This window comes from Rhinolophus hipposideros (genome assembly GCF_964194185.1).
Source record: "Rhinolophus hipposideros genome assembly, chromosome: 4".
Classification (NCBI taxonomy): Eukaryota; Metazoa; Chordata; class Mammalia; order Chiroptera; family Rhinolophidae; genus Rhinolophus; species Rhinolophus hipposideros.
This window is the reverse complement of record NC_138050.1, coordinates 24,116,201-24,135,515: the sequence shown is the minus strand read 5'-3', so window position 1 is coordinate 24,135,515 and position 19,315 is coordinate 24,116,201. Positions and strand designations below refer to the sequence as shown.

General features: G+C 36.8%; 1 protein-coding gene across 1 annotated transcript in view; it reads right to left on the bottom strand.

Moving 5' to 3' along the window:
- The window catches only part of NEIL3 (nei like DNA glycosylase 3), a gene marked incomplete at both ends in the record, with an annotated part of 43,686 nt that overhangs the window by 10,322 nt on the left and 14,049 nt on the right, over positions 1–19,315 (bottom strand). Inside the window, 4 exons of the mRNA XM_081046656.1 lie at positions 7,185–7,351; positions 9,027–9,101; positions 11,411–11,624; positions 11,952–12,086. Of these exons, the coding sequence (XP_080902782.1) occupies positions 7,185–7,351; positions 9,027–9,101; positions 11,411–11,624; positions 11,952–12,086 (591 nt within the window). The remainder of the gene's footprint in view (positions 1–7,184; positions 7,352–9,026; positions 9,102–11,410; positions 11,625–11,951; positions 12,087–19,315) is intronic.

Here is a 19,315-nt window from a genome sequence, read left to right as displayed (position 1 = left end):
CTTGTTCTTACACATCCTGTTATGTTAGAAACATACAGAACCATTCATATACCCAAAAGCTACCGGTTTATGATTGCTTTCAAGTTCTAACTGTCTCAGAATAAAATGTTTTCACTTGGCTCCCAGTGATTGCTGTCAAAGACAAATGCCAAATAAAATATTTTATTCAAAGAGTTGTATGGTTATTTTTGGTTGTTTGTTTGTTTAACCAACTAAAATTATTGGATATAACCACTAGAAAGCATTTCTCAAAAAAGGTTTTAGCTAAATGGTACTCTCCCCAAAGCAAAACTGAAATATCTTTATTTAACCAAATTAGGGGGGAGAAAGAGTTAATTAGGCAGAAATCAGAGTATTGAAAGTAAAATGAGAAAAGTTTCAACGTTTACTTCATGTGCCCTGAAAACTTCATGTGCCTCCGGAATTTCTCAACAGTATCTACTAAGTTCTCTATCAATTAGTTGATCTATATTGATGACAAGAATATGTATCCTTGTGTTATTTCTCTTCAAGGTACAGCTGTTTTATGTTGAATAGCTACTTAATGGATCAGTAAGGAAACAATAAAACCAACCCTGACTTTTGGCCACAAATGTAAATCATTATTCTCGACTTGGAATTCTTAACTATTTATTGTTACACAAAATGCCTTTACAAAGCTCTGATGTCGTCCGGCACGTTAATACACAGCCCGAGGTCTACAGAGCACATCACGTGGTTAAGCACCCATGACAGTCTCATGGATTTCTTTCATGATTCCAAACATTAATATTGAAAAAAGCTCCTCTGAGAAAGGTCAAGTACTTTACATTTCGGAATATGGGTTCTTTGACTTTCAGAGACACTCTGGCCTTCTGTAATATTTTGCTCCTTACATGTAATAACACCAGTTTTAAAATTCAGATCTGTCTGGTAAAATAATAAACAGCCTAGGAAAATCTGAAAGGAAGACAGTCCTCGTTATGGTTCTTTATCTTTACTTATCTTGACTTTAATGGTGCTCAATAACTCTTATTCCTGAGGAACACCAGGGCTTCTGTAAAATTGGTTTACTTGACCTAATCCCTGCCCTTTACTTACTCACTCCAAAAGACAACACGATGCATTTATTCATAATGAAGTAAACACAATCTAAACAACCTTCAGATTTTCAATGTGCTCTAACTTTTCCCCATGTTCATCTTCTATCCTTTAGATTTCACTAACTATGAGGGGATATGCATTGTTACATATAGAAGCTTTGAAAGCATTTTTTCCTTACTGTTGTATTTCTTAATTACCTACAAATTAATTCTTTCCTATTTCCATTTGGACGTGTAGCAGGAATTTCAAACTTAGCATGTCTGCAGTAGGCTGAATAATGGCCTCCCAAAGATAGCAGGGCATAATACCAGGAACCCATAAATGTTACTTTTATAAAGAAAGAAGATCTTTGCAGATGTAATCAAGGGTCTTGACATAAGGAGATTATCCTGGTTTATCTGGGTGAACCCTTAATCCAAACACAAGTATCCTTATAAGAGAAGTAGAAGGAGATTTGATACACACACAGAAGAGAAGTGTAACCACAAGAGGTAGAAATTAGAGTGATGTGGCCACAAATGAAGGAACACTGGTGGCCACCAGCAGCCAGGAAAGGCAAGGAATGAATTCTCCCTGAGATGGGACGGAGGGAGCACAGGCTTGCTTCACCTTGATTTTGGCCCAGTGAAACTGACGGTGAGCTCCTGGCATCCAGAGCAGTGAGAAAATAAATTTCTGTTGTTTTAAGCTATCAGGTTTGTGGTACTTTGTTATGGCAGTCATAGGAAATCAGTGCAAATCAAATTCATCATCCCCATTCCCCCCTAGTAGGCAACTCAATTAGTTTGTCTCAACTCAGTAAATGGCATCACCATGCTCGCAATTGATTGGGCCCAAAATGTATGAGTCATCCTAACACTTCTTACCCTCCCACCCAATCAGCAAATCCTGGAGGCTCTGCTACAGAGGCAAATTCACCAGCAGCTGAGGCAACTCGCAGCGGTGGGAAGCATGGAGAACGGAAGCAGTACTCTAGCTGCATGCCGGAGGTGGAGAGCACTGTCTGTGGTCAGTCAGTCCGGGGCTCTGTCTAAGCAAGGCACATGTGCTGCCAGCACAATCTCACGTCTGCTCAGTGCCCAGGGACAATGTGCCCTGGTGACATCAAGGCGCAGCAGGACTTGTAACTTCCAGGAGTAGTATCTGAACTAGATGCTGTTGTGTTCCTTGCTTACCAGGAGGCATTCTAACCCAGGCTGCAAGGCCACTCAACACATGTACCACCCCACTACCCACTCAGGACCGGCCTGGTAGAGGCTGAAAATCGGGGCAGCTGAGGGAGACCTAAGGGTTGGGGTTCTCTAAGGTGGCGGTTCTCAGAGTAAGGTCCTCGGGCCAGCAGTAGCAGAACCATGTGGTAACTTGTTAGACAGATTTTCAGGCCTCTCCGCAGACATTTGAATCAGAAACTCTGGGGTATGGCCCAGTAAGCTGTGTTTTACCAAGCCCCCCAGGAGACTCTGGTGCACACGGAAGTTGAAGAACCACTGCTCTAGGAGCTCCCTCACAGACAAAAAGTAATGCTTGAGAAAAATATTACATTATCAATATCCAACAGTGAAGCTAAAAGACAGTTTTCTTGTTTATCCCTAATACAAACTATAATAATATGGGTGGTGGTCATATGACAAAAGCAAGGAAGATGCATTCATAACATGAAGGACACCATTAGATAGTTGCATCACACACTTAATGAATAACCTTATTTTTCTGGTGTTTCTGATATTTAAAAATTGTAATTTTTTGTGATTTCTCATTCTAAAATAGTCACAGACTTTTGTATTCATAAAGTAGGATCAGACTTTGTATTCATAAAGTTCATTTGTCTTCATAAAGAAGGTCCCCTAAATTGTATAAGTCTCAGTGCTTAACCCTACCTCAACTTCTAAAAATACCCTAAATGCAACATTTTTGTTTTTTTTAACCACCTCACTCTCTTTCAAGTCCCCATCATTTACCACGAGCACTACTGTTGAGAGGGCCCTTATGTCACAGCATCACTCTGGTTACACTGCAGTCACTTTTCCACACAGCAGCCCAAACGATCCTCAGACACAGGTCACTTTATGTCACCCCTCTGCTCAAAAACATCCCCTGGCTTCCTAGCTCACTCAACATCAGAACTCCCCACGCTCGTCAGAGTGATCTTTTCATATATAAATCCATTATTTCCCTCTAGCTCAAAACCATCCCAAGGCATCACATCATATTCAGAAGAATATCAAAACGTGTTACCACGGCCAGCCAGGCTCTGCCTGCTCTGATGCCTGCCAAACAGAGCAGACCCCTCTGCACTCATTCCTGCCACTCTGGTCAGTCACACTGGCCTGCTTTCTCTTCAAGGACCAAGTCAGAAGCTTCACGCTTCCCAGGCTGTCGCCTTCCTCACCCTCAGACCTTTATAGTCAGCAGATCTTTTCACAAATCTCCTTGGGGACATTATCTGACCACCCTATGGAAAATGAACTTCCCTGTCACTATCTGTCCCCTCACTGTGGTTGATGTTTACTGCACTACTTATCATCTAGTACCTTACACATACATGTACATATAGGTTTGTTGCCAGGCAGCAGCCTACCCGTCTGTCTCCTCATACCTGCCCCTAAAGAAAGGAGAGTCTGTGAGACTGATCCTTTCAGGGACTTTGTGCTTACACCTTATGTCTCCCTGCTTGGCCCCAAAAGATGCCTGGCTAGTCAATGACGGGTAAGATTCCCCACGTGGTGGGGGGCAACCCAAGCCAGACACTGCCGCGTGGGGACCATTTGGGGAACTCATGGGATTGACAGAGGTGGGCACAGCCCCCCACCTTCCCCCAGCTATGGAGAGCCTCTTCCTCTGTGCCTGCATTCCTTCCCACAAACTTGCAGGGGAAGTGACTCAATGATGTACTACTCTCTATCTATTCATATGCATAAAGGTTTTGTCCCTTGGGGAAGTACTCATCCTGAGACTTGCCACTGCCTGCAGGCAAGGGTGATTGGCTTAAATCAGTTTTAAATCAGTTTCCTATTGTAATGTATGGGATTCACAGATCTTGAGATTGACAAGCTTTACTTCTTTTACTTCCACTCCTAATAAAAGCCATGTGTTGGCCCAATTCGGGGCTCAGTCCTTGAAACTTGAGTCCCTTGGCTCCGCTTGCACGCTATTCTTTTCTACTGTCTTTCTTAACCTTGTGCGGCCCTTCTCGCTTCCCACTGCTCTTGTTGTGCTGGACGCAACATAGGTTTCTTTTAAAAAGATCTCCTCTCACTGGAATAGAGAATTATGTGAATATTCTATAAATATAGATATAATGAATCAACGTCATCCCTCTATATCTATAAAACTGCTTTCTGGGAGGTGACCATGATTTCTTCTCAGTTGTCATATACAGTGGCCATGTTCTCGAGTATTCCCCTCTCTAACTCCCTCAAATTTAACTCTCAGTCACTTATCTCTCGTTCACAACCTCCTTTCCTTCTTTTGATCGCTAAAGGGAAGGTAATCTCAAGGCCCCCCTGGAACCTTCCTTGCTTCTCTCCATACATACTCTCAGTGATTGCACATACTATCAAATTCATCTATAATCTCACTTACCCCAAAGTGGATAATAGGGAGGAGCTTGATTGTCAGAAACTGAGGCATGAAAAACAGGTGGGGGATGACAGTGTCTCTAAGGAATCTCTGCCCTTCTTAGTGGAGACTAGTTACTGTATGGTAAGCAACTGATTTCTTTTTCTTTTCTTTTCTTTTGTCTAAACAAAATAAATTATTTTGAAAAACTACCAATGCAAATGTTTATAAAACTAAAAGAAAGTTATGCAAAATAAAGTAGCATTTAATGCTCCCTTCTCCCAGACTTCCACACAGCCAAGTATTTCGCTGCTTGTCCTCCTATTTCCAACTATATCATTTAGTTTCCTTTGCTTACTCTTTTCCTCCTACTCTGTAGAAATCGATCTTCTCTGAAGTTCAAACCCTGGTTATTGTCTCTATACTTTCTCAGTGAACTGATCCCATTTTAATACTTCAACTAACAACACCATGCCGATTACCCTCGAGCCATTATCTCCCACTCTGTACTGTGGCCCATAAGATATCTCTTACAGATATGCACTGCTACTTCACAACTCCAAAACTCAGTCTATTTTTCCACTCTATCCTGATTTTCTCAGACCCATAAAGTTAAAACGTCTCTCTATTATTATTTGGGTCCAAAACTTTTTGCATTACCTTAGATAAGTACTTATTTTTTTCTCCATTTCCAATATCTTAATCTCAGGCCTGGTAACCATCTCTCACCCACTAAACTATACTAGCTTCTTCACATGGGATTAAATCTCTTCATTTTCTCTCCTAACTATGCTATAATCAATTAAAACTCCTTAATCCACTGATTCACACCCGACATGAACCATTCCCAGCACTACTAATGATTCCTACTATTTGATCTCATCCTACTTATAAAACTAGCTTTTACTATTGAACAGCTTAAGTCTTCATTTAGCCTGACCAATGTTATCATCATGCCTCCAACATCCCATGCTTATTCATGATTCAAGGTTTGTGGCCAGGCTCCTTCTTTCCAATTAAATTTTTGTTTTCTCATCTATTTAACTCAAATTCTAACTATCTTTTTAAAGTAAACTTCAAATTACACATTTTGTATGAGTTCTTCCCAACCTTAACTGTGTGTGTAAGCACACACACACACACACACACACACACACAGTCTGACAATTAAGTTCTCAAACTTGCTGTAACGATATTGCTAACTTTTTTGATATCAGAGAGATTATTCATTATGAATTTGTACCAACTGGACAAATGGTTAACCAAGTTTACTATTTGGAAGTGCTGAAAAGACTGCGTGAAAAAAATTAGACGACCTGAACTTTTCGCCAATAATTCATGGCTCTTGCATCATGACAATGCACCAGCTCACATGGCACTGTCTGTGAGGGAGTTTTTAGCCAGTAAACAAATAACTGTATTGGAACACCCTCCCTTCTCTCTCATCTGGCCCCCAAAGGTAAAGAAAATATTGAAAGGAAGACATTTTGATGACATTCAGAACATCAAGGGTAATACAACAATAGCTCTGATGGCCATTCCAGAAAAAGAATTCCAAAATGGCTTTGAAGGGTGGACTAGGTGCTGGCATTGGTGCATAGCTTCCCAAGGGGAACACTTCAAAGGTGACCATAGTGATATTCAGCAATGAGGTATGTAGCACTTTTTCTAGGATGAGTTTACGAGCTTAATTTTCACACCTGCCTCTAACATCCCTGAACTCGGGTAGTGCTTTAGGTCTGTCTTGGTTATTTTGGCTTATAATCACATATACTGCCATGCAGCTACTTTACATTGTTAATACTTCTCCCAGCCCTCCCTAAAGGGACCTATAGCCTTTTACCAGGTAACAGTGCACTGGGGAAAAAAGAAATAATCAAGTGTTTTGGAGACTATAAACTGGTTCTGAACTGACACTAATTCCAGGAGACCCAAAATGTCACTGTTGTCCACCCGTCACAGGAGGGGCTTATGGAAGTTGGGTGATCAATGGAGTTTTAGCTCATGTTCATCTCACAGTGGGTCCAGTGAGTCCCTGAACCTAGCCTGTGGTTATTTCCCCAGTTCTGGAAACCATAATTCGAAGACATACTCAGCTACTGGCAGAATCTCCAATATGTGCTTAGTAAGTAGTTGGTTATTTCACCAATAAGACATAAATTCTATAAAGAGATCTTGCTCATGTATTATAATATTATTTCTAAATAAAGAAATAAAAGTTTTGAAGATAGTTGCATTTTTCCAATTATTTGACATATTTACCTCTCCTTGTAATCACTTTATAAAGGAGATTAAAGCCAAAGGCTGGATATTAACATCTGAGCTAAAGATTTTCTATTGAATTCAGAAGTGGTTCAAAATCATCCTTGGTTCATTCTGGTTCTTTGATGACGTTATTTACTATTTCCTTCCAAGGGTTCAAATACTTTTGAGTTATGTCCTCTTATTAATAGCCTGATAGTTATTCAGTTATGTTCTCTTATTAATAGCCTTTCAGTTAGAGAATTTGGGCAAATAGCATACCTTAAAATTAGATATCTCACCTTATGTCAACATGTTGAGGGTTTTCTTTTTGGCAGTGAGGACAGAAGTATGTCATTCTGTTATTCTCCCCTAAGCGACACACAGTTATTTTGCAGTAGCACTGACCACAATTAGGACGCTTGTAAACCTTATAGAGTTTAGAGACAGCAGATCCTGCTTTCCGGCACTAAAAACAAACAAGCAACATTATAACGTGATCTCCAAAACAGTGTGGCTAAGGAGACAAAGATAAATTCTTGAAAGTCATTTCTGAAAATAATTTTTTTAAAAATTTACTCTGGGTGCTGAACACACAATGCAATATGTAGGTGATGTATTACAGAATTGTACACTTGAAAGCTATCTCATTTTACTAACCACTGTCACCCTGACAAAGTTAATAAAAATGTCAAAAACATACATACATTTGGACATGTCCATATAATCGTTCCTTTCATCTGATAAAAAGTTACTGACAAAATTCAGCAATATTTGTCAAATATGATGTGTGTAAAATAAGCCATTATTTTATAATTTGTTGGTATTCAAAATTGTTCTTTATATAGCTTTACCCTCTTATCTAAATGGGAGATAAGAGTTTCATAATTTAAAATATCTTTCATGCTTTTAAGTTTCTTTAAATTAAACATAATTATGCAGTTAAAACAAAAAGACTAGATTGGTTTTAAATCTGATTGTTTTTAGAACACTGAGGCTGTTCACTTTGTTTCAACAGCCAAAAAATGTATGTCTAGGAAGAATATTTCAAAAGATCATCTTCTTTGTTGACCTGACAAAGGAGAGCTTTTAGTTTTTAACCTTACAAATTCACCAAAAGAGAAAATAGAAATTCAAATGCCCTCCTAGCAAATAACATGTTCCATTTTGGTGTAAGTTCTGTTTAAGAGACATTTGATATTCTCTGTCACAGCTTTATTCTAGTCACATACATTTAAATCTCCTAGAAAGTGGATATTTTGAGTTTATATCAGCAGTGTGAAAATTTTAAATATGGCTCATCATATATAAGCTAAAAATTACACAAACAGCTTACATTAATTTAAGCAAAGTATTGTAATACACAACTTAATCTGGATGTAAAATGCTTAGTTGACTATAATCATGTTTCCCTGGGAGACTAAATGAGCATATATAATATTAAAGTATCCATAGTAACTCAAGGGAGATATGTAAAGCAAGAGGGTCATTACCACTTTACACCAGTTAGTAAAGAATTCTACAATACCTGCCTTTCTGAACATAGCAAACATAAAAATGTTGAATACAGAAAATGTGCTGTAGAGAAAAAAAATATTTGTGTACTTTGTTTAAAAGATAAAATGTGTTTATTGAACTCTATACATGCATATATATAACTTTGAAAATTGACCGCTTAGTAAGTACTTATTTCATTCTCAGAACAGTCTTTGTGGTAGAGAAATATTGTTATCCCATTTTACAGATGAAGAAACTAAACCTAAAATTATCTAAATAATCTAAATCACAAGGATGGTAGAAAAATCTGATTGAACTGAAGTCTATTTAAAGAATTGAGTCTATCTCTGGATGCTTCCTATATTTTACTCGTATATGTTCAAAAATGGAACAAGAGTCTAAGTCAAATGCTAACATAGTTGTTCCTCAACTGATTACAAAGATAACTTAATATAATTATAGTTAGACAAGATTGGACTGACCTATGACCTAACACTTTAAGATTTTAATTAGGCCCATAACATATCACTCTCCCTTATTGTACCTCTATACTCTTACCACTAGATGGCTATCAGCAGCTTTAACATTTTCGGTATAATCGAAAGAGAAAGAATTGACATTTTACATTAATTGAAAATTTTTCTTACTCTGTAAAAAAGAATGCTGAAATCACGTGTCATTTTCACAAGGTGATGGGTCTGTTCATCTGTTAATTGACAAACCTTAAAACAGAAAAACAACCGAGGATAGTTTCATAATTTGTTCATTACTGCAGAAAAAGAATACCACTTGCTAGTTCTAATAGAACTACAAATAGATTTAAAAGATATGCATATCTTCTAGAACTCTATTTATCATATATTTATTTAGTGTCATTAACAGTGGTTTTATTTTTAAGTGATAGTACTACAGATAAAAAATTCTTATTTATAAATTTTAATTTTGAATTCAAATATTTATTGAATTTCCCTTCTGTATCAGATATCTTCAAAGTCTGGCACTGTCAGGCTGTCAGCCACCTTGAAAAATCTTGCTTCGCCAAAAAAAAAAAAAAAAAAAAAAAAAAAAAGAAGAAGAAGAAGAAGGAAAGGAGGGAATAATAGGCAGGCACAGTAGTAGATGACCAAGGTCATTATCAAGCTTTAAAAAGATATAAAATACATGCATTAATATCAAAGTACTTGTAGGCACATGGAAGGACTCTTAAACAGAACTTACTGAAGAATATTTTTTTGTGTCACAGCCTGGCATAAATTTAAGTGTTACCCTTGCGGAATTAATGATCATTTGACACATGTGGTTTCAATAGTAATTTCAGAAGAAATTCTGTTTGATGACTTACCCTTGTGGTATATATATAAATATATCTATGTCTATATACAATGGAAACTAATTTATCAATGACTATAAAATCTAAAGTCATCTAATCAACAGAATCATTCTAAAAGTATTATTAGATATTTTTCAATTATTTAAAGTTTAAAACTTATGTATTTCTAAAAATCATTTATTCCTTACTATATCTTACGTATTATATTAAATCACACCTTGAAATGTTAAACTACTTTTTGAATAATTGTGCATGTGTTTTTAGGGGGCTAATAACTAAGCTTCAGAAATGTCATTAATTTTTTAAACCCTGAGACATTATGGTTAAAGGGTCTTTTACTAGATGAATGGCTGGCTGAATGTACAGATAAAAAGTAAATTATCAGTTTATCATAGATAATAATGACACTCTAGGTAACAATTCTCTGGGTTCTTTTCTTTTTTGAAAACATTTTCCATAGATGTCTAGGTGATTTTTAAAAGCCTATTGTTAAAATTCTGTTTCATCATTCCCATATTATAGAAATTGGATTAACTTGTTCCAAGTGTCAAAAAGCAGAACCTGATCTAGAACTATCATTAACTGTTCCTTTTAAAACTTATTTCCTACTGATTTGGATTTTACAAACACTATCTAGGAATAATTACACAAAATAAAAAGGTAACTTTGGACTCATATAAAATTGACTTAGTTAATAGATACTATTTGGTTCTAGATAAAAACCCTAATGTAGATTTCTTTCCTGGAAACTAAAATATATGTATTTGTCTACATGGTTTAAATTCTAACTTCTTTGACCTTCTCACAACTTTGTCCTGTTAATCACCACTCTCTTTTCTACAATTTTACCTTTTTCTCTCTACCAATATTTTTTTTTTTTTTGGTCAACATATAAGTTCACGTCTCTTCAGTTGAGGAACAAGAAAAAAACAACAAAACCCAGTCCTTGCCCTGACATCTTCCTCTAGAAGTCTAGTATTTTCCATTCACGCCAATCTAAGCTACTCTAATGAGTACTTCAAAATTTTTTTCCAGTTCCTCATTAATTCCTTATTCCTTAGTCCCTGCTACCTGACTTCTATTCTTATCATTCCAGTGAAACTGCATTTCCTAATGTCCCGAATAGCTATAAACAGAAATCATATGAGTGTGTGTTGAGTGTGAATTTTATGTGCCAGATACAAAAAGAAAGTTGAGCTTAGTTCATTCATACATTCAACAAATATTTATTTAATGCTGCCATCTGCCAGACACTGTATGTTAGTTGTTTGAATCTTCAATGAACAAAACAAGACACCTTCCTCTTAAGAGACTGCATTCTAGCAGAGGAGACAGATTTTATACAATAAATATAACAAGATTAGATGATGTTTGAAAGTGATCAGTGGTAGGAGAAAATAGACAGCAAAGCAAGTTATGGACGACTGGGAGTACGAATGGGGTGCACACAGTTTTTTAAAAAAGTTTGGTCAGGCTTGGCTTCATTGAGAAGCTGGCATAAGCAAAGAACCCTGAGGACTTTTTGGGGGAATGTGTTACTACAAGATAGCTTTCAGTGTTCCATGTTGGTCCCTTAATAGTATTTAAAAATAGAGTCATTTGAAAAATACAGAATTGTACACCTGAAATCTTATGTAAATTTACTAACAATTGTCACCCCAATAAATTTAATAAAAAAAAAACAAAACATGTATAACTTACTTTCACCGCTGGGTGGAGACCACTGTCAAAAAGAGCTTCGTTTTTGATAATGTTGCCTACCCCTGGCAACACTCTTTGATCCATTAACACATCACAGAGCATCCGCCCTGTATGCCTTTTCACTTCCCTTTCCACACGCGAGAAACTAAATTTAGGTGAACAGACATCTAATTCTTCCATCATTCTTATTCTCTGTTGGCTTTCTGTTGAGTTTCTACAGAAAGGAATATAAAACACATAAATCGTAGTCTGGTTACAACTTCCCAAGGGTCATTTACAGTGAGTTTTGATAGAAACTAGAAACACTTCATGCTAATCAGGGTATAAGAGTTATATAGCCAAACAAGGAAGACCCGAACAAACTATATTATTTGAAGTCTCTTTTAAAATAGGCTTTATCAATTATAAACCATTTTTTAAAAAATTTCATTTATTGATTTCCATGACATCCCAACCCAAATGCAGATCCAACTCTTAGAATTCTATAGCTGAAGGACTTTTTATTTTATATTTTATTTTATTATCTTATTTCATTGTTTACCTGAGTTCTACCGATGAGTCAAAGAAACAAATCAAATCTTTGGTGAGCTGCACTTCCAACACGGGAGAAACTCCATTTTTATCTTTAGGCTCAGATGGATTAATCATGATGGACCCTTTCATTCCAAAATGAATCCTGAAACAAAATCAAGCATGTTTTTGAGTGGCAGAAAGTAGTATATTATGTATCAAATTTTTGTTTCTTCACTTCACTTTTTGGATTATGAGCCAATGTTAGTCAGGATAGACACTTTTAAAGGGCAAACAATGGTAGCTAATGTTATTATTATTTCTATTATGGCTTTATATCTTTATAAAACTAGAAGATATGACAATCAGTTTTTCAACCCACAAATAAAATAAATTCTCAGAGAAATAATACGGCCCCCCAAATAAGCCCAAGAAAACATACCCCTGTTCTTTTCTTTTCAGATGAAATAGCTTTTATTCACAGAACAGTTTAGTGTCTCTCGGCTTTTTCTCAGATTCAAAGGCTTGGGATGTGATGAGGTTAAATTTAAATTGCCCGTAGTTTGTGTTTTTATAAATTCTACAAAGTCACTAACATTTAAAGTCCTTATTTCTATCCACAATGGGTTGGAAATGTTTACTCATTCCAAAATGAGATCTACAGTTTAAAACATTTACTCTTTTATTCCCCCCTGCTTCGGGATATGCAGTGAAATGATGTTTTGAAAAATCTTATGCATCAAAAAAAAAAAAAAAAAAAAGACAAGTCAAAATGATATTGTCTTCAATACTTTTAGTTTTCTTCTACCTTTATCTGTATTGGGAAGAAGGGATTTATAAATATTTACAGTGAACATGAAAGCCACAATGCAGTGATGAAAAATTCATAACCTTTCAGTTTTTACAGGATTGATTAGCATGTCCAGTAAAAAAAAAAAAAAGGCAAGAAAGTGATTCTGTGAGATCTCTGATGATGAAGATCAAAAATGATTCTCAAGATGAAATACTGTGTTCTGCCTTTCAAATCCTTCTCCTTATAGCTTCGTTGAGTTAATAAATATGGTTCTTTTGGCAGCAAATGTTACTTCTCTGTGCTTCTAATTCCAAAGCACTATGTTATAGTATTGTACAAGGTTAACCAGTCTAACTTTAAAAATGTGGGTTTTAAACTCTGTGTGCCCTACTATCAATCATAAGTGCATTTTACATGCTCATAGTTCTTGACAGGAAAAATGTGTGCCTGTAAGTACTCCATAATTTAGTTTATGGAGGTTCAAACCCAGTGAAAGGTGTACAACTGTCATGCCCAGAAGCCATCATATCTAAAATCTTTTCAGCTGCATGGCTCATAAAGTGGATTCTAAATCACTTCCTATAATGAAACTGCATCCACATAAAAATTATCAGAGGTTAAGACCCAATTCAAATGCAGGAGTAGCCCCAGTAAGACTCCTGAATCAATAAGTATGCCTTTTTTGGTCTTATAAATAAATCTATCCAATGTAGGGGAAAATGTTCATAAAATAACTACTTTTTTACTTTATTTTTATTAAATAACTACATGCTATGATAACAGAGCCCCAATAAACCAACACATTTTCTGTTTATTGTTAAGTATCCGTTAATGTAAACTCAGACAGATCTGTCAATATCATGAACATTTTTCAGGCACAGTAAACACCTGTACTGTTGTAACAATTGCCATACTGACCTTATATAGGCTCATATTACATTTACATTCAAGAGTTAGATTTGCTTTTCAAGATTCCTCATTATAATAACTTAGTTTAGGAAAATTTTAATTTGATCCTTGTTTCTCTCTCTTGATGCTCTCAAGCTCCCTGCACACCCTCCAATCCAATTGGCTATTGAGGTAATTCATCCTGCATATACAACTCTGCCTGCCAATGGCAGGCATTAAGCCCAGCCTGGGGTGGTCTCTGTCCCTTCCTCAGACACAGGTGATTCAGGAATGGACACCTGATCACACTGGACCCATCAGTATCCAAACTGGATTCATTCGAGTTCTCCTGATGAATTTATGGATTTTGGACACAGAGAAATATGTTTGTTGCTAGTTTGGGGAGAGTTAATATGGGAGCTGTCTATGGAAATGTTTCCTGACATGGACACCACAGAAGCTATGAGAGGCCTATCTGCACAGAGGAAGACCATGGCAGATTTCAGTGAGGAACAGAGTCAAGAAATGCAGAGAGTCCGCATAGTGTTTAGTCTTTGCTTCCATTTCTTCCTGCAAATTGACCGCATCATTTTCAGGGATCATAACACACCCCACATTCTTATAATAATTATTGAACTTCTTTGAGTTGAGCTTCTGTCACTTGCAACCTAAGATCTAATATAAAAATTATGTCCAAGTTAAAAACTAAAGCGATATTAAGAAATTCCCTATAGTTAGAAATAACTTCCTAAACCAAATCAGCAAATAAAATCTGATACTACTTGAAACATTAGTCGCATTCTTCCAGGCTCCTGCTATCAGAATAATCTGAACATCCTTAAGCAGGCACAAACAGCATGAACAATGGTATTGTCACAGGTTCATATTAATGACAACTACCCATAAGGCAATTGCTTAAAAAAAATTATCAAGCAGTCAAAAGTGTCCTAGGGATAATAAAGAGTGTAAAAGAGTTGAATGTAATGATTGTGAAACTTATGCTAGGAATTCAAAGACAGAGCTATAAAAAGATATGACGTTAAGTTAAAAAGGATAAAGGGAGTTCTGCTTGTACTTAGGATATAGAAGCTAACAGTGACTATAGCTCCCACCCTAACAAGGAGAATTCACATTACTTCTAAAAAATCACAAATTTTCTTGAGCCCATCAGAGACATGAAATTGCAGGTAGCCAGGTGAGCTAAATTCCAATGAGTGACAAGTCCTCCATGGAAAGACAGACACATAAATTGTGACATGTGTGACAGAGTACAGGAAGAGGAGACAGCTACCATAAAAATGGATAGGAAGAAAACAGCTAAAACGTTCAATAAACTTTTAACTGGTATGTTGGCTGGTATGACAGTTTAGAATTCCTGGCGCCCCTAACACAAGGAGAGTATGCACTTTTCCCTGGGTGTCCACATTTAGTTGTACTCCAGAAAGATGTGTATCACAGCAGGGGACCTGAAAGAGCCACCGTTGGTAGCATGGCACCGGTCTGCATGAAACTCTGTCTGCTTCTCAAATACTTCTCTCATGTGAAGCAAAGTCTTAGAAAGTCTTAAGCTGCTGGAGATGAGGGAGAGGTACAAACAAAAAGCCATCTGTCCCTGAAGGAGTAACAGGAAACCTCTTTCCCATCTAGTGGGTCTTGCACAAGTAACCAGCATAAGCAGCATCTGCTACTGGGGAGGGCAGGAAACCCTTTGCCACCAGGTCCGAGCTAAGTGCACTGCTGCTGAGAATGAGCAGAAGCAAAAGCCATCTGTCCCCAGGGATGAAGCAAGGAATCAGCTTTGGCACAGAGTCCTGCAACGATACAAGGAGATGTCTATTTCCACTGGGAGACAGGAAGGAAACTCTCTGACCTGAGACTCCCCACATATAGAAGGAAGAGTTTGGCTGCCTAGGGGTGAAGAGGGACAGTAGCCCTAAGAAAACTGCCACCTGAGGTCCACGTGCACAGGGCCTGCCTGAGAGTCAGGCTGCTCTAGAAGAGTCAGGAAACTCCATTTTCCCCATCATGAACCTTTCACTGAGTAACAGACAATAGCAGTCTACCACTGTGGGGAGTGGCAGTGACAAGAGTGTGGAAAGACTCCCTTATGACATGAATGTGCAGGGTCTGCTGAAAGCTGAGTGGAGCAGAAACACAGGGAAACCACCCCCAGCCACACCAGGCCACACTCAAGCCATAAAGCAGCAGTAGCAGCTGGAGTTTTTGATGCCACTGATGTATCAAAGGTAACTACAACTCAAAAAATCCCAAACCAAACTCAACTACTTACTAGACTCACTCAACTGCACACACCAATGACCTTATAGAAGAGGTATTACTATTTCTAGGCTTAAATACTATTTACCTTGGTCTCTATTATTCTTGTAAATGTGCTATATGGAATTCAAAAACATTATGACATACACACACACACACACATATGAGACAATGATTTAAAAAAAAGGAAAATGTCAAGAGATAAAGCAGTCAACAGAGTCAGACCCATTGATGACCCAGATGTTGGAACTATGAGGCAGGTAACTTAAAATCAATTTAAAAATTAAAATTAAAATTATTAATTGAGAAAACCATGCCAGGTGAGTCTGCTGTGATAGTCTCCAACCTTCCACAAATATTATATTGCTGCCCATGGATTTTATGTGAATGTGTTTCTGAGCTTTTATAACCTTTCGTAGAGTTAGGAATAAATACTACATGATCAGAGCCAAATCTATGGATGGGTCATTCTCTACTGTGAAAACAGTTCAGATGCCTTTGCTTTCCATTCATGACAGATTTCTATATGTCTACATGTCTTGATATTGTCTATATACAATATCATATAATCCATGTACATGTAATATAAACATATGTATGAATGTATGGTATATAAACAATTTATATTTTATCTATGACATTTACAAAAACTATTAAAAGTGCTTTTTTTAGTGTAGCAATTATGGGTGGTACTCACTTTTTCCTTTAGATGTTTTGGGACTTCCTTTAGATGTTTTGGACTACTAGATATTTTACAATTGGTTTATATAGTACTTTTAAAGAAAAATTGCAATAAAATGATGTGTATTATGAAAAGAAACAAGAAAAGGAAAGCGGCAGAACGAGTGATTCTGTGGGCTGTCAGGTGCAGAAGGCAAATTAATAAATGAGGTAAAGATTTTCATATTTTCTCCAGTTACACATGAAAGCATATGGTAATTGAAATAGAAAATACAAGTTATTATTTCAAAAAATAAAAATGTTTAATTTACTGCCTGTAGATTACTTTCACGGTCAGATTTATTTATTTAAAGTTGAGGTATAACTGACATATAACATTATATTAGTTTCAGGCGTACAACATAATAATTTGATATTTGTATACATTGTGAAATGATCAGCACAATAAGTCTAACTCACATCCATCACCTTCCAGTTACCAAATTTTTTTTTCTTGTGATGAAAACTTTTAAGATCTACTCTCTTATCAACTTTCAAATATGCAATACAGTATTATTAATTACAGTCACCGTGCTGTACACCCGATGAGTTATTTATTTTATAACTGGAAGTTTACTTTTTAAATAATGGTCAGCTTTCTTCAGTTGCAAGTGACAGAGACCCAGTTGAAAAAGGCTTAGGCAGTAAGGAATATTTAGTAACTTACGGAATCATAGGAAGTATTAAAGAATCTAAAGACAGGCAGGAATGCAGCTGGAACTCAGGAACAGATAGAAAAAGCGACTAAAACACCTCTGGGTTTTTCTCTCTGCTGTGTGCAGGCTGCTTTTATTTTTTAGCACCTCACACTGTCTTTCCTGACAAGCCAAGTGACATGGCCGTCTACTGGTTCCGAGGCCTCACAACCCCAGCTTCCCTACATCACAGAGCCTAACAACCCTCCTCAGCTCCAGATCAGAGTCTCACAGAAAAGCTCAGACTGACCCAATGGACTGTGTATGAGAGAAAGGATAGTAAGATGAGGTTAAATTCAACTTGAACTCTGTGGTTATTGTGGCTGGAAAAAAAGTTCCTGAAGGAATGATGTCCCCAAAAGACAAGTGGGCATGCTGAGCAGACAACCAGTAGGTATTTACTACTCTAAGGTACAGAAATTTAGTTTAGAATCTTTATCACACTTCATTTTTGTTTAACATTGTTATGTGACAGATCACAAAAACTATGTCTAAACTGTAAACCCTCTTGTAAGTAGAATTTGATGGATTCCATCAAGACTTCTGAGCAAATTAAAAAGAACTGTTGCATTATCTCTTGCATATCTGTTTAGAGGATTATATCACTGAAACTGCAATAAATTACAAAATCGATAATGTATAAAGCTTCTCTAAGATGGCAAAGCCTCTAAAATATTTCAGATATAGTTTCTGAGTATATATGATAATTGCAAACAATCAGAGTCATATAAATCACAAACTGGAAACAGCAAAGTGTTTTAGAAAGAGAAATTCATTAAAAAATATATGTCTTTTAAAAGTTAGTCCAAGATGTAACAGCTGTGTTCATTTGATTGAAAATGGCAGCTTGTGGGGGGGGGGCGTGTCTGGATGAATAGACTTGCAGATAAACGCACACATAGCACTCACAACATATGCACCCACAATTCATAGAGATTTGGTAGTGGAATTGTATAAATTTATTGTTGTTCTTTATTTCTCAGTTTGCTCTGATGAGTATTTATTATGTACATAACAAAAAAATTAGAAATGGCTTTTGTTTTGTTATAGGTGAAGAGCTTCTGTAAAGTGTTCAGAAGTAATATAGGTATTAATCACACATAACACCACAATTGGCTCCTAAAATACATGTCTATCAAATAATTTGTAGCATTCTATGGCACTAGTGATCACTTTAGTACTATGATACATCTTTTAATAATAGAAATAATCACTCTCTAATTTGTGTCGTTCTGAAGTGTGAATTTTTAGGTGGCAGAGTCTGTTACAGAGGGCTATGCCTGTATTCTCCTTTCATAAGAAATGAATCCCGGGAAGATTCATGGCCAGCCCTGTAAGATGCACTCAAAGCCATGGGCAATTTTAATTGTGAAAAGCTTAGTCTTAAGGGAAAACTATAAGTGATCATTAAGCACGTTTCCTGTTATATGCTTTCTAAATTGCAGGCCAGCCTCGTGGGTAGAAAACACAAGTCAAAAGCGAAGACCACATTTCTATCTCATGCTCACAGACCTGCAGCCTCACACAACAATCACATTTCTTTGACAGAGTCATCCATTCTCCTAAGAAGCAGAGGTTGGGAGTGCTTTTTTTTTTTTTTAAACTTATGTTACATTGTGAAAGGGGCTACAGTTGATTTTAGGTTGCTCAGCTGGTATTCAAACAGCTGATCTCCCATTGACCTCGAATTGTTTTATCAAATAGTCATTAAGGCTATAGGAAATGGAAAGGAAGCAACCACTGCACTACTCCCCATCCATATACTGAGATATGCACTCTCTGGGGAAGACACTAGTTCGCTTAGTTTGAAGAGGCAATTGCCCTTGTTTAGAACTTCACTTCCTGACAGCCCTGCACTGAGAAAGATTCCCCTTTATCAATCTTGCTAGGAACACTTAATGAAAACCTGCCTCTCGTCCTACAGAAATAAATCTGTACCTGATACCAGAGAATCAATAAGATATCAATGTTTTCAACTATTCTTACACAGATACCATTTGTCCCACTCTGTTCAGAGCAAAG